General features: G+C 46.7%; 1 protein-coding gene across 2 annotated transcripts in view; it reads left to right on the top strand.

Annotated features, from left to right (window-relative positions):
• Positions 1 to 16,533, top strand: part of FA2H (fatty acid 2-hydroxylase) — a 718,995-nt gene that overhangs the window by 511,489 nt on the left and 190,973 nt on the right. For both annotated transcript variants that reach the window (XR_013603655.1, XM_078669850.1), the window contains exon 4: positions 6,731 to 6,834. Coding sequence is in view for 1 of the 2 variants with exons in the window: in XM_078669850.1 (XP_078525976.1) it covers positions 6,731 to 6,834 (104 nt within the window). In the remaining variant the exon portion in view is untranslated. The remainder of the gene's footprint in view (positions 1 to 6,730; positions 6,835 to 16,533) is intronic.

A 16,533-nucleotide genomic window follows, 5' to 3' on the forward strand; every position in this document is an offset into this window, starting at 1 on the left:
GAGCTGAAGCCGATCCACTTGTTGCAGCTTTTGACGTAACAGGCTTTAATGAAGCCGATGAGGATGCTTTAAGCGTTCCAGAAAATTTAAGGAAAGCCATCACTATAAAACGTATAAGAAATGGCCTATCATCAAGAGGTGGTAGGGTAGTTTTTGGGATAGAGGCACACAAATATCATCAGACAGAGGTATTCTATTCCTGGATAATATTCCCTGAAGCAAATCTAGTAACTAAAGTGTTTCACTTCTACAATAAAGATGACCTACCAACGGAATACATTCCTTTCGAGGACATTGAAATTCCACTAACATACCAAGAGCATGCATGCTGATTTAAAGGCGCCCTAAAACATATAAATCACATTACCAGGCTCCGTCCACTAGGTAGACCAGGAGCAACATGGCCGGTATTAGTCAGCTATACACCACATCCTGAAATTAATATAATGTCAGATGCGGAACTATTAGTTCAACACAAAGAACTAATCAAAATCTATAGACAATTGGTTCAATATGTCATGTGGACTCTTACAGCCCAACCGGCAATTAGGATTTCACAACACACCCCTTACCAGGGGAACATAAATAAGATTACATCACAGACTTTACATTCAGTCGTTGGTAAATTACCTGCAAAACAGGAACAAATTCCATTCTGGATAGCTCAAAAAATTACTCAAATCGAGGCAGTGTTTCCTGATACTACCCCTCATGAGAAACACAGAATTCTAACAATCTGTTTACCGATGGGGATCGCACCACACCTGGAGGACTGCGACACTTGGGGTACAGTCTTTGCTGCAATCTACACTAAAACACATGGTGTTCCGTCTATGGCAGTAATACCAGACGTCCTGAAACAGATTCAAAATGAATACGGGGCAGAACCTGCTTTAAATCTGGGTATGAAGTTACTGAAGGATTTCAAGCATGTCTCAACAATAATATTAGCTATTATTAAAGGTGAAGCAGCATCCGTGGCGATCCACCAGAAATTAAGGGAATTTGATGTAACTGAGCAACCTCAGGAACTAGCCAGAATAATTGGAAAATCCTATGAAGAATTAGGTAGAGACAGTTTGGGTGGTAAACCAGTTAAACCCCAACTGACTGAAAGTCCTGAAAAGGTCTTTATTAAAAACACTCCTACTCTTCCTAAAAAGAAGTGGGAGAACACTAAACAAACTTCCAATGTGAAGCGTTCTCGATCTCAAAAGGAGCCCTCTGAAAGGAGGTATAACCTCAGGAATAGGGATAATATGAGAAAACCTGATAGATATCAAGATACTGATACACATTCCTCTCGTACCTTTCAGACTTCGTCACAGAAATCCAAAAGAAGAGGACGGTCAGAACACAAGGAAGAACGCGTGAAGTTCAAAGACGATCAACACGTTCCGAAAAATTAGAAAACTCAATTCACCAAAAAGAAGGTAGCAGGTCTAAAGATCAGACATGCAGAGGATCTTGAGGACACAACTAAAGAATGGGGAATGGGCTCAAACGATGTTGGACAGGGCTGCAGAAGTCACCATAGCTCGCAAGAACTTGAAGGATCATCTGGAGACAGTGGACTTTAATGAGTACATACAAGTTGAAACTGCAGATACCAGGGTTAGTGTGCCACATAAGTTATGTGAAGTAACTCAGGTGGGAGGGGGACATAACAAGAAAAATATTAGCACTCTTTTGGGAGAAGCTCTCTCAGGGTTATGACATTCATCTAGCTGAACAAGACTGGCCACCTGAATTTGTCAGGGAATGCCCACACGGTGAAGAAATCATCACGCCAGCCTTCTCTAACCATATTCCAATTCACTTGAAATATACTTATGCCAGGATATAGGCAGTTGCCCAGGCTCCTGCAGTATATAAAAATCATGTAGGATGGGATGAGGATTCTCCTCGCCATAAAATCCAATTGAAAACTCAACCAAATGCACAACGGCAGTATCCAGTTAAGCAAGAAGCTAAAAAACAAGTCAGGGAGATCTTAGATCAACTTGATTACCAAGGGGTGATTGAAACATGCACCTCGTCCATGAACAATCCTTTGTTTCCTGTCTCCAAACCAGACAATACATATCGTCTAATATTGGATTACAGACATTTAAACTCTTGTTGCAAAACATTTGCAGTACAAAATGCACACAGTACAGCACTAATGAATAACATTGTGCGTAAAAAATATAAAACCACTTCAGATATTTCTAACGGTTTCTTCTGCCAAAACATTGTATATTAAAGTAGGTATTTGACCGCTTTCTCAATCATGGGGACAAAGCGTCAATTCTGTCATCTCCCTCAGGGATTCAAGAATAGTCCAGGGTTATTTTCAGCCAGAGTAACAGAGTTACTACATACCTATGATGATGAAGCATTATCATATGTAGATGACATCTATCCAATAGACTATGACTTGGATTGGCACTTGAACAGGGTGAACACCATCATACTTGGCTTTGACTATGAAGGGTATAAATTACATTTTAAGAAATCGAGAATTGCCCACCTCAACGTCCTTTTTCTGGGATATGAGTTATCAAGTGAAGGCAAAAACCTGGCAGCTAACTTTTTGGAAAAGTGTGCGCTGCTCCAACTTCCAAAAACACTGAAAAACTTACAGTCAATTCTAAGTTTCCTGAACTTCGGAAGAACATACACTCTAAATTACGCAGAAAGGGTTAAACCTCTCTACGAATTAATCAAACCTGATATCAAAACAGATAATTGGACTCAAAACATACAGAAATTTTGCGTTCTGTCCAAACAGACATGTTGGCAACAACACATTTACAGACTCGCGTAAACGTACGCAATTTGGTGATCCGAATCATTCCAGGACGATGCAGATTCACGTACTTGACCTTTAATGAAGGAGAAAAAGTACCAATAGCTTACAAATCACACTTGTACACAAAGCAGAAATGAAATTCACTTCTACAGAAAAAATTCTGACAGCGGTTCAAACTGCAGTAGCAAAAGAGAGAGCCCTCGCACAGGGTAAGCGCATTATGGTTGTTACACCTGTACCTGCCCTAGAAGCAGTGACAAAAGCATGCATTCCAAATGCTAAAGCTTTACATCTGAGATGGATACAATGGGTTAATTCTCTTGCTGCAACAGACATTGAATACGTTTTTGACCCTTATTTGAAAACACAAGAATTTCTACAATACGAACAAGAATGTCCTCTACCTACTGAAATTCTGCCTCTAGAGAAGTATGAATGTATACTTTATACTGACGGTTCAGCACAGCTCCCTACGGGGGGTAAACAAGCTTATAGTGCTGCGTGCGTGATCATTAAATGTCGCTGGCGCGATGGTAAATTCCGACCTATGGTCACTAAAACTCAGTCTCTAGGAGATTGTACAGCTCAGCGAGCTGAATTACAAGCATTTAAGATGGCGCTTGAAAATACTGATCGCGAATTCCCCACACTCATAGTGTGTGATTCGTAATATTGTGTTCAATCTTACAATGAATGCTTGCAGAACTGCATTGAAAACAGTTTCAAAGACGCAAAAGGTGGCACAATCAAGCATAAGTTGCTTTGGGAACAAGTAGTTCAGTTACAACAAGAACTACAAAAGGCTCACTTGATACATACGCTGAGTCATCAATGTGATGGCGTTCACGCTGCAGGGAATTCATTGGCTGATGAAGTCGCAAAGGCAGCTGTGCAAACGGCTTCCGCAGCTGCAATCACTCGTTCAAAAACGAAAATAGACAGCGAAATAATGCAAGCTGTCAATGCTTCAAGCAAAGACAGTGGTAAAACATTACCAAAAGGCTTTCCACTCAAATACTCGTATATAACTGATGCAAATAATGTTCCGTTTGCTCGAATCCCTGGAGTGGGGGATAGAGCAATTCCAAACATGGAACATAGATTAGGACTAATTTTAGCAGCGCATGAAGGACTCGCCTCTGCACACGCAGGTGTTTCCGCCACAGTGTCATTATTAAAACAGAGATACTGGTGGCCGTGCATGAGTAAACAAACCAGAAACTATGTTTTGGAATGTGAAATCTGCCAAAGGATGAAAGTCTCTACTGTGAAACGTCCTGCGCAGACGCCCCTGTTAATTTCAGATACACCATTAGTTTGCGTTTACCTGGACCACTGCGGTCCCTTACAGAGGGATGGCAACTATAAATATATCATGGTCGCAGTGGATTTGTGTTCAAGATTCATTTGGATGTGGCCTCAGTGCTCAGCTGATGCTCGAACTGTAATAAAAGATTTGCGAGTCTTTATCGGCACATACGCATTCGGCACGCTACATTCTGGCCAGGGTCCTACGTTTAGCTCAAAAGCTTACAAGGAGGACATGGCCAATCTGGGCGTTGCATTGCGGTACTCTAGTCCATTCCAGACTGAGGGAAATTCGGTAGTGGAGAGAAATAACGGGACATAAAGCAATCTATAACAGCTAGGGATTTGGCTCGGGTGATGGGTGAGTCAAACAGCTAAAAAGTGTCCAACGTAGTCTTAACAATCTGCCAAGAAGTTCTCTAGGGGGTATTACTCCATATGAAATCCTTTTTGGTACCAGAATGATTGTGTCGGACCTCGATTGTCACACTTCAGTGGTAGAACAAAAACCCTTTGATATCAAAGATAGTTTGGCTGTTTTGCAGGATTTAATGAAATAAGACAAAGACAAAGTAACTTACTCCTGAAGCCAACAACCACTGAAGAGAAACCGACCGTCCCAGCAAGGCCTGTCTGGTTCCAGAGATCGGGGATCTAGTCAGATTAAAGATTGCGAACAAGAAGGAATTTGGGGCTTCTTACAGACAACCAGTACCTGTCCTAGCCATCCACAGATCAAGAACAGTATTACTGCCGCCCATTGCTGGTAAAAAGGAGAACTGGTTTGTGTCCATCGACCTGGTCAAACCACATCATGTGGCCGATCATAAGTAGTAGGCCAAGTGGACTCCAAAGTTGTAGCAGACGCCCTAATCTGGCTACTATCCAAGAGGTTCAAACTGAGAGACTCATCACCTTTGAAGATTCTGCAGTGCGAAAAGAAGGACTATGCAACAAAGCCATGGAACTTGTACCTCTTGAGACCCAAATAACGGTTTGTCAAGAAACGCCTGTCTACAACGAAATAGCATCTGACTATACAAATGTAACAAGTGATCAAGTGATTCCAGTGATTCATTTGGATAGCATTTCAAATGTCAAACTATATGCTTTGAATGAAACATTGCTTTAAATGTGTACAGCACAAATGCTCTTTTCGTGTACAACCAGTAACAATGCATTTTTATGCATTTTGGGTGGGTTTTTAACACATCATGTTTAGATATGTTCTTATGTGTTTAGAACTTAGTAATGTCGTACATAAGAAAGTGGAGTGGGTGTTGTGTGGCGTTTTAAGCTACGAGTAAATTTTCACGATTCATGCCATTACATAGGTACAATTCACATTGCCCTAATATAGGCATAGAAATCAAACCCTTATTTAGGTATAGCCCATGCAACCCAAATACAGGCATGGCTACTTCCACCCTTACCAAACGTCACAACGATTTCTTGGAAAACCGGCTTAAGCAGTGATGGAACTTCCCCTTGCTTGAATACTGATTTCTCCAAGAACTCAGTTACTTTACAATTAATAACTATTCCACAGGGATTCATTGTGACGTTTATATGCCCGACTTTACGTCAAACTATGGCATTCCTAAACACCTTCAAGGTATACATATACCTTCACTTGCTATACCAAACTACGGTGGTTCGGAGCATGTCGACCATCTACTTGCCCGACGCAGCTCGCTACAGCAAGTGCCAAAGGAAGCGGACTCTCCAGCTGACGCACTGATCAGGAAGCTGGCCTTCTCCTACCGAGAATCCAGCTTCAGTGTTTCCGGCTCCCCTTGCGGGGTGTTGGGAAATCGAGTCCCGAGACTGATATACCAGACCTCCTTCATTCTAACCAAGGTATGGAGCTGATTAGAACCTAGAGAAGCCTTTGGTAGATTCTTGGCAAAGAAAACTAAAACCTATGCTACACAATATTTACTTCTTCCCGCGTACTAGACTTAGGTACATTGGGGTAGGCGTATTTTAGAAGCACCAGTTGAGTATTTTAGTCTGTTATTTATGTATGTATTTTTATATGGCTTGGAAACCATACAATGCTCTTACATATATACTTCCTATTACTGTTTACGCTGTATGCATTATACTTTACAGTCTGCCTAACGCTTGTAGCAGTTCACTTCTCTTGCATGAGAAAAGACTGTTCAATAAACCTTTTTATTGAAAACGCCCATCTCTCTGCAACTCTGTAGAAATGAAGCATGCACGATTGACTGAGTGAAATACTTATCTATTGTTTCCACGACTCTGAGAGATATATTCTTATTCTTGGGAAACAAAGTTGTCATGTTTATGCGGTTGTCAGAAACGAATCCCTTCTTGTGAAATCGAGAAAGTTTCTAGTGACCTCTGAGCTAGCTGATACTCACTATTAAGTTTAGTATATTTGATAGAGACCTAGTCGACCTAAGTCCTACGTCAAATCTGTAGGATATATTATTCCAATGCGCAGAGCCTATTGGGAATATAGGAACTATACTACAGTTGGATTCACGTTGTTCTATGACTGATGCTCCCTGGATCTAGATAGTGATTAGCTGATGTAGTAGCTATATCTCTTTAATGCTACAATAATCCTCCATTCTGCTTGTCTCTCCCTCTGTGTAGGTACATAGTCCTCGGTGTGTGGGTTCCTGTTTTACTCTACCTTTGCTTGCACAGCTACACTGCCATGGCCAATGAGGATACAAGACTTGCTGTTGTCAGCACAGGTAATGAATGTCATATGAAGCCTCGAGCACGGGCACCCTATATCTGTGTGTTTGTGAATGTGCATTTAAGTGTCTGTGTGCCTGTATAAATGTGGTTTTCTTATCTGTGTGGCTGTGAAACTGTTGCTTTGTTCGAGAGCTCCGCATCTGCGTCTGCATAAAGATTTGAATTCCCTTCTGTGTTTCTTTTCCTGATTGACTTACCGAGATCCGTTGGTTTGAAAACATACACAGGCACAGAGAGTGAGTTTGGGTCAGCACCCTTCAACCTTCACCTATTGCTTTGTGGCAGTTTCAATCATATCTTAGGAAGACTGCAGGTGTATTTTGGTCTCACCATCTCTATATTGGGGATTATTCCACCTTCTAAGGGGTGCTTCCGCTGAAGTGCATCAGGTTCATTGTTTTCAGGAGCAGCAGCGGCTGGCAGGTGAACATAGAAGCCATCGTGAAATGAAGGTTTCCCCTGCTACAGGCAACTAATAAGTGTGGAAAGCACTAGAACATTAGTTAGATGTTATTTTTCAATAAAATCCTTTTTTCTGTGCAGCTAAAACTACATAGACCTGAGAAGAATTATAAAGTGTCTACATACTTATTTAGATAATGCATCAAATAAGTCTTTTGTGTTTTATGTGACTTGTGTTGCTTTTCATGGGGAAAGCCGCCTTTTCAGACGGGATGGCTTCTCCGTTATTGTGGAGCAACATAACCCCCTGCTAAAAGCCAGCAGAGGCAACCGATAAAAAAAAATGCTAATAAAACATTTTTATTATTCATTCATTTTTCCTCCTGCAGGCGTCGAGCCGAGGGAGGGGTGGGCCATCCCTACTGACGCTGCAGCTGCAGCACCAGGGAGGAGGGGGTAGTAGTGGGTATTGCTAGGTGCTCATAACGGTGGGGCCGGCCAAACCGTCATGCATACTTAGCCTTTCTTCAACCCAAGTTGGGTGACTCCCAGTCCACGTCTGAGCCCCAAACTAGGGTCCTCAGACCAATCCCAGCGCTGCTCTCATGTTGGGAATTGCATTCCCAGCATGAGAGCCACACTGGAATTGGCATTTGGGAGCCTGCTCAGTGTGCAGTGGTTTTTATAGTTCCCGCTCCCCCGCCTCACCACTTCGCAATACGAGCGACTGCTGCTGCTTTTCAGTATACTTTCCCTTACCCACATCATTATTTTCCTTTCTTCATTTAAAACCTTGAAAAATATACAAGGATGTGTTATAGGTGAGAGTCATTTAGTTACTTTGTGACCACTCCCTCAGCCCTTTATTAAAAGATGTTGTTCATATTTATTTCAATCCTGAGGAGTATTGCATATATTTGTATTGCGGAAATGTGCAAATATTGTCTCTGGGATTGCATGCTGTGCCATACGTTCCTGGGCTATTACTGGCTTAGTGATTAGAAGGCACATTTTACAATTTGCGGAGTAAATGGTTTAAATACAGTAGACCATCCTTGTCAGGCTCATTTCACTGCAACACAGTGGTCTTGGGGAAACATTTTCTTGCTTCTCTCACAGCCCACTGGGGTGACGAGAAGAGAGTAGCTTCAGTCATGACCAGGGAACGATGTGTTCGACTCAACCATATTGAGTTTTGTCTCACACCATCCTTCGATCTGGCACTCGTACTACACTCACATGGCATCTTTCATTGTTTGTCTTTTGTGAGGGTAGATATATGCATGTTAATTCACCAAAATGCCTGGGGTTGCGGAGGTGGCATTACAAGCCCTTTGATCTTTTCTTTCACTCACACACACATTCACATGTGCACACACACGCCCACATAAATACACTCTCACCCGGAAGCCAGGTGCGGCCGGCAGGCCTTACGCGTGGGAGGGCAAGTGCGGGGGTCGCAGGGGTCATGTGAGGGGTAGGGGGGTCATGTTAGGGGGTCACGTGAGTGGGAGGGAGTGCACATAGTAAATAACTGAATAAATAACTTAGCTTGCCGCCGGGTCCCTGGTCACTACTCCTGCTCTCATGGAACTCGAGGAACAGGAAGCAGGCCCCGTTGACCAATCACAACGCTGCAATGCACCGTTGTAATTGGTAAGCACCCAGGCTCCCTGACCAATCACAACCCTGCCCCAATTAGAAGAGCGCAGGGAGGCACGTTTGCAGAGTGGTGGAAAAAGGGGGTGTGGCCTCTAACAGCTTCTCAGCAATCCTGCTGTGCGGGACTTACTGGAAGTAACAGGAGGAGTAATTGGCCCCCAAAGACATTCAGGGGGCCAACTACCCCTCCTATTACCTCCATTAGGTCCCATACAGTAGGATTGCTGAAATCTGATAGCAGGCCATGTCCCATTTCTGTACCACTCTGCAAACATACCTCCTGATGTACTGCTAGTAGGGGGATGAAGTCTCCTTGGCTATTGAGGGTCCTTGGGGACCAACTACTCCACCTGTTACCTCCAGCAAATCCCAGACAATGGGTTTGCTGAGAGGGTTTTGGTGACCACGCCCTCTTTCTCCTCCACTCTGCAAACACGCCTCCTGGCACACTTCTGTGTGGGGGATGAAGTCTCCTTGGCTCTTGACGGTCCTTGGGGGAAAACTAGCCCTCCTGTTACCTCCAGTAGGCCCACACAGCTGGATTACTGAGAGGTGGTCAGGGGCCACACTCCATTTCTCCACCACTCTATAAATTTACCTCCTGGTGCACTGCTGCTTGGGGGATGAAGTACACTTTAGTCCTGTGGCACTCAGGAGGCAAAGGGACCTCATCCTCCACCAGCAGTGCAACGAGAGGCACGTTTGCAGAGTGGTGGAGAAAGGGGCGTGGCCTACGACCACCTCTCAACATTCCCACTCTTTAGGGCTTACTGGAGGTAACAGGAGGTGTTCTTGACCCCTAAGGACTCAGCAGCCAAGGGGACTTCATCCCCAACCAGCAGCGTGCCAGGAGGCGCGTTTGCAGAGTGGTGGAAAAAGGAGGCGAGTTGCAGCTTTTAAAAAGATTTATTTTAATGTTCTAGGAATGGTGGCTGCATGGCCCCCCTTCCCTAGACCATTTTGGGCCCGGCATCCTCCAGAGCCTAAACCATTTCTTAAAAATAATAAAATAAAAGGAAACAGGGGACGTACACCCTCTGCCGGGCTGGTTTTGGCCCTGGGGACCCCATCCCATGGAGCCTAACCCCTTTTTTAAATAAAAAAAGGGGGAAGCGTGACCCCCCCCTCCTGACGCTAATTCTGGCCCCGGGGACCCATGCCCTGGAGACCCATGCCCTGGGGCCAGCCCTTCACCTTTTTTTTCAATGGGGAGGGGGGACAGCACGACCCCCCTCCCCAGGCCGATATTGCCCCGGGACCCCATCCCCCGGGGCTTGGCGTCTTGTTGGGGACCGTGGGAGAAGCCTCAAAACCCCCACGGTCCCTGCTGGCTCCCGCATTCCTGTGGGAGCCAGCATTGCTTTGGACAGAGGGAGCTGGTAACATGCAGCTCCCTCTGTCCAAAAGCAATTCTGCTCTGCTTCATGGAGGCGAGAGCATTTTCCATGCTCTCGCTTCCATGAAGTTGACTAGAGTTTGCTATGGCTTGACAGGCGCAGCCAAGCCATAACAAACTGCAATATCGAGGGGGTGAGCACCCTAGGACATTGCTGGAGCTGGCCCTGGGTGGGTGCCGGGGGGGGGTGGTGGTCCCTGGGGCTGCGCGGGGGGCTGGATCCCCCATGCATTATTTTAGACATAGCCCTGGGGAGGTAGCACTCCCAGGGGCTGGAGCCCCCTACGCATTATTTTAGATATGGATATGGGGAGGTGGTGATCCACGGGGCAGTTCGGGGGAGCGTGGTCCCCCGCATTTCAATCAGTTAGCCCCAGGGAGGGGGGGTGGTGGTCCCCGGGACTGCAGGGGCCCACGCGGGCCCCCGCATTATTATTTGTAATTGTCCCCAGGAACTGGCCACACGGGGGCTTATTAAACAAAGCATGGGAGCCCGCGCTTCGTTTTTTGGGTGGGTTTGGTCAGATTTGAGGATCCGACGCGACTCAAGCTGAATTATTTATTTCAAGAAGGCTTTTCTTTGAGCCTGGGGTTCCCTGCTGTACCCCCTGAACAGGCCTAGGGCATATAGGTATTTCTTCCCTGCCTCCTTTTCTTTTTTTATTTACGTTTTTTCTTTGACTCGGTTCAACTGAGTCACAAGATGGCTGCCAACAATTCCTGGTTTGAAGTGTTGGCAGCCAATAATATCTCAGGCACAAGATTGGGAGGGTATGTGGATCCACTGCTGCCACAGTTGTACATCTAAGAAGTCTTTACAATTCTCAGGAACTACTGAACGGATTTACACCATTTAATAAAAAGAGTGCTTTCTGGACCAAGATCTAACTTTTTGCCAAATTTGGTGTAATTCCTTCCAGCAGTTCAGGCCGTAGCGATGTCAAAAGTTTCCTATGGAAATTAACATGGAGAAAAAGCATTTTGTGACCCGCCTTTTCCTGGGACCCCACTTGCCGGATCACCCCAAAATTTAAAGACAACAGCTGGTAATGTCAAACCCAACTGTACCACTAAAAAGGTAGCCTGTGGAAGGAGTAGGCCTTACAGCAGTGGAAAATTAATGTAGCTGTTTGCCACTGCCACTGCCAGGACATGTAAAACCTCAATGTCCATGACCTGCCTTTAAATTACTGAGCACCCTGCCCTTAGGGTCACTTAGGGCCTATCTTAGGAGCAACTTATGTGTAATAAAAAGGAAGGTTAAGGCTTGGCAAGTGGTTTTCAAAGCCATATTGAAGTGGAAGAAAACTGCAGACACAGGCCCTGCAATGGCAGACCTGAGACCAGTTTAAAGGCTACTTGTGTGGGTGGCACAACCATTGCTGCAGGTCCACTAGTACCATTTAGAGTACAGGCTCTTGGCATGTGGCATACCACTTTACAAGGGTCTTATAGGTAACCTAAATATGCCAATCAGGTATATACCATTGTCAACTTGTTTAGGGGAGAAGTAGATGCACTTGACCCCCAACGACCCTCAGCAGCCAAGGGAACTTCATCCCCCAACCAGTGCTGCGCCCGGAGGCCCTTTTGCTGAATGATTGAGAAAGGGGGCGGTGCCGTAGACAAGGTCTCAGCAATCCTGCTGTGGGGGACTTACTTGTGGCAACAATAGCGGTTCTTGATCCCCAACGACCCTCAGCAGACAAGGGGACTTCGTTCACCAATCAGTAGTGTGTCAGGAGGTGCCTTTGCAGAGTGGTTCAGAAAGGGGGCGGGCCTTAGATGAGGTCTTATCAATCACGATGTGGGGGACTTACTTGTGGCAAGAATAGGGGTCCTTGGCCCACAACAACCCTCAGCAGCCAAGGGGACTTTATCCCCCATCTAGTAGTGTGACAGGAAGCCCTTTGCAGAGTGGTTGAGAAAGGGGGAGAGGCCTCTGATGAAGTCTCAACCATCAGGCTTTGGCAACAATAGAGGTTCTTGGCACCCAATGACCCTCAGCAGCCAGGGGGAGTTCTTCCCCAACCAGTAGTGCGTTAGGAGGCCATTTTGCAGAGTGGTTAGGAAAGGTGTGGGTCCTCCAATGAGGTCCCAGGAATCCAGCTGTGGGGGACTTACTTGTGGCAACAGTAGGGGTTCTTTTCCCCCAATGACCCTCAGCAGCCATGGGGACTTTGTTCCCCAATAAGTAGTGTGTCGGAAGGTTCCTTTGCAAAGTGGTTCAGAAAGGGGGCAGGGCCTCAGACGAGGTTTCAGCAATCACGCAGTGGGGGACTTACTTGTGGCAAAAATAGGGATTCTGGGCCCCCAACGATCCTCAGTAGCCAAGGGGACTTCATCCCCAACCAGTAGTGTGCCAGGAGGCCCCTTTACAGAGTGGTTGAGAAAGGGGGCAGGGCCTCCATTGAGGTCTCAGGAATCCCGTAGTTGGGGACTTACTTGTAGCAACAATAAGGGTTCTTTTTCCCAATGATCCTCAGCAGCCATGGGGTCTTCGTTCCCCAATCAGTGGTGTGCCTTTGCAGAGTGGTTCAGAAAGGAGGCAGGGCCTCAGAAGAGGTCTCAGCATTCATTCACGCTGTGGGGGACTTACTTGTGGCAAAAATAGGGGTACTGGGCCCTCAACGACCATAAGTAGCCAAGGGGACTTTATCCCCAACCAGTAGTGTGCCAGGAAGCCACTTTGCAGAGTGGTTACGAAAGGGGGCAGGACCTCCGACAAGCTCACTAGCAATTCCGCTGTGGGGGAATTACTTCTGGCAACAATAGGGGTTCTTAGCCCCCAACAACCCTCAGCGGCCAAGGGGACTTCATCCCCCAACCATTAATGTGCCAGGAGGCCCCTGCACAGAGTGGTTGAGAAAGGGGGCGGTCCTCCGGTAAGGTCTCAGCAATCCCGCTGTGGGGGACATTCCTGTGGCAAAAATAGGGGTTCTGGGCACCCAAAGACCCTCAGTAGCCAAGGGAACTTCATCCCTAACTAGTAGTGTTCCAGGAGGCCCCTTTGCAGAGTGGTTGAGAAAGGGGGCAGGGTCTCCAATGAGGTCTCAGGAATCCCGCTGTGGGGGACTTACTTGTAGTAACAGTAGGGGTTCTTTTTCCCCCAATGACCCTCAGCAGCCATGCTGTAGTATGTTGTAAGGTGCCTTTGCAGAGTGGTTAGAAAGGGGGCAGGAACTCTGACAAGGTCTCAGTAATCCCAATGTGGGGGATTTACTTGTGGCAACAATAGCGGTTCTTGACCCCCAATGACCCTCAGCAGCCAAGGGGACTTCATCCCCAACCAGTGGCACACCAGCTGACCCTTTTGCTGAGTGATTGAGACAGGGGGCGGGGCCAGAGACAAGGTCTCTGCAATCCCACTGTGAGGAACTTGAGGCAACAATAGCGGTTCTTGACCCCAAACGACCCTCAGCAGCCTAGGGGACTTTTTCAAGTAACCAGTAGTGTGCCAGGAGGCCCTTTGCAGAGTGGGTGGGGCCTCCGATGAGGTCTCAGCCATACTGCTGTGGGGGAATTACAAGTGGCAACAGTAGAGGTTCTTTGCTCCCAACGACCCTCAGCAGCCAAGGATACTTCATTCCCCAAACAGTAGTGTGTCAGGGGCTCCCTGTGCAGAGTGGGTGAGAAAGGGGGCGGGGCCTCCTATAAGGTATCAGCAATCACGCTGTGGAGGACTTACTTGTGCCAACAATAGGGGATCTTGGCCCCCCAACGACCCTCAGCAGCCAAGGGGGCTTCTTTCCCCTACCAGGAGTGTGCCAGGATGCCCCTGGCACAGTGGTTGAGAAACAGGTGGGGGCCTCCCACAAGGTCTACGCAATTCTGCTGTGGGGACCATAACACAAAGATAAGCTCTGGTAGGTGGTGGTCTCTGCGGCTTAAAAGAGCCTCATGTTAGAGGCCCTGTGAGCCACTCTCCTTTTTAGGTCGAGCCTAGCACAGCCCACATGCTTTGCTCTATGGGAGGTTTCTTGTGAGGGCTCAAAAATTCTCCATGTGGTTCGTACTCCTCCCACACATCGATTGGCCTTTGCGTGTGTCTTTCAATAATGAAAGCACGCAAATGGCCAAAGGCAAGTGCATGTCCCACCTATTCTTCAAATGTTCACTCCCACAGCGTTTTGCTCTCAGGAGCGAGCAGCGTCGCGCAGGTTGGCAGTTGCATTCCTCCCTCATCGTGGATCAGGTTACTAATTATCAGCGTGCGCTCCATGTTTGCACCCCCCCCCACTCTTCTTTGTTTGTTCTTTGTAGCGTGGTCCGGTTTCACTTTACGGACTGCACTTGCTGAAAGTGACATGTATTCCGACAGTGTGACCTTTACTTTCAGTTCATGAATGGCACAGAGAGTAAAGACAGAAAAGCAACCCAGCCATGCCGGTCCACTTTTCGACCCGTTGTAACCTCTATACTGTCTATAAACACCAATTTCATCACATTTATCAAAGAGGTACACGTTTTGGGGTTAACAAGGCTTTCGCATGTTGTGGAAAAGTAAATTTTGTCATGTTCTGTGTCCCTACGTGTCATCCATCATATGTTATGTGTGCATGATTAAATATGCATATGCATTCCCTATGTTTGTTTATAGACGCAATTACAGTTGTGTCCACTTCTAGTATGCCAGTTTCCAGTTCTCGTGAATACTACGAATATCAGGCCTATGTAAAGTTACGTTGCCACGTTTCTCAGTGTGCACGTTATTTCATTGTAAAGTCCCCGTTTCTAGGCCTCAGAAGGGCCTGGACACCAGATTCAGCTCCTGTCTCCTGAAGCCTCGCTGAGGAGCGATACAGCCCCCACCTGTATCCTCGACCCTTCACTTACTTCCTGCCTTGCAGTGCCCGGTTCAGCCTGGCTCTGCCTCTGAGTCTGCCAAGAGTATGTTATGATTCCAGTTATCAGTTCAGTCCTCCTTCTCTGCATTCCTAAAGCTACTGAATCGCATCAATAGTTTCCGTCATTGTCTAGCCTTCACGTCTCCATGTAAGAGAAATACTGCATTTAATGGTCATTTAATATTCTTCATCACGCACTACATGTAGAATAATGCATGCTCCAGTCTTAGAGTCCGTTAGCCTCTCCCCTCCTGACTCTTAGTTCATATCAACATGTTCTCTAAACATCAGATACTAGATACTGTTTAGGTACATGTCGCCCTGACTCTCCAGACTTCAGTCTCTGCTCCTAGCACAGAGTTCGAAGCCCCCAGCTTCTCCTAGTAACACGTCATTGCTAGTTTGCGTGCACCATCAGGTTAGAGGTCCCGGCTCCTCAGGTAGCCCCCTCCATGGTTTCCGCCCCATTCATGACATATTCTGTTACGTTTGCATCACATGTCTATGTATACGCCCTGTTACACCTCTTTTCACCCTTATCTTTCGCGACTACTACGCGTCACACCCTTTGCTCCACCCACTGCTACGCCTATTGCAATGTAATGCTATATGCTTGCGCTATGTATATATGCTCATGTACTGTTATTAAAAAGTTATCCTTCCTTAGCGCGCTCATCCCAGATCCAGCCCCAGCAGCTGCTGGGCCCTGCCTTCCTATTCCTGTGCAGGTCGTCCTGTTCCTGTCCTTATGCTGTATTAAACCTGCAAAACTCCTACTACCTCGAATCTTGACTCTTATTTATTGAGCTATCTGTTATTCATTTATTCATTCAAAAATAGGGTATTATTTATTTATTTACCACATAATGGCGCCCGAACAGGGACCTGCCCTTTCCCCACGCGTCGGTGAAGCCACGCCGACCCCCTGATCCTCTGCAGTCGTGACGGAACTCTTCTGCGCACCGGCAGATATTTCTGCTTCAAGTATCCCTCAGGCCCACGGAGGAGACGGAGGAGGCGGTCCAGCATCCAGACGAGACGGTGGAGGAACGCGGCGAGTCCCGACCAGAGCCCAAGCCGAGAGTCCAAGGTTCGAGGTATCCGGAGGCCCACCCGTAACAGAAGTCCGAAGTTCGTCCGTCCGACGTCGAGGCAGTCCAGTCCAGTCTGAGGCCTTCCGTTCTTGCTGCCCGGTGAGTACCGTTACTGGGGTAGTATCTAGACAGGGTCAATCTGATTGACTCTGGTCCGTGGGTTGGTGGTACACAGTCCCACAAACGAAGTGTCCACTTCGGTGGATGCGGGTCCTGACGTGTCTCTGTATGAGACCGGTAAGTTTCGTACTGTTTCAGCAGTGCATCTAGTTTCTGTTCTAGTCAGTTCTG

The sequence above is a fragment of the Lissotriton helveticus genome, chromosome 12 (genome assembly GCF_964261635.1).
Source record: "Lissotriton helveticus chromosome 12, aLisHel1.1, whole genome shotgun sequence".
Classification (NCBI taxonomy): domain Eukaryota; kingdom Metazoa; phylum Chordata; class Amphibia; order Caudata; family Salamandridae; genus Lissotriton; species Lissotriton helveticus.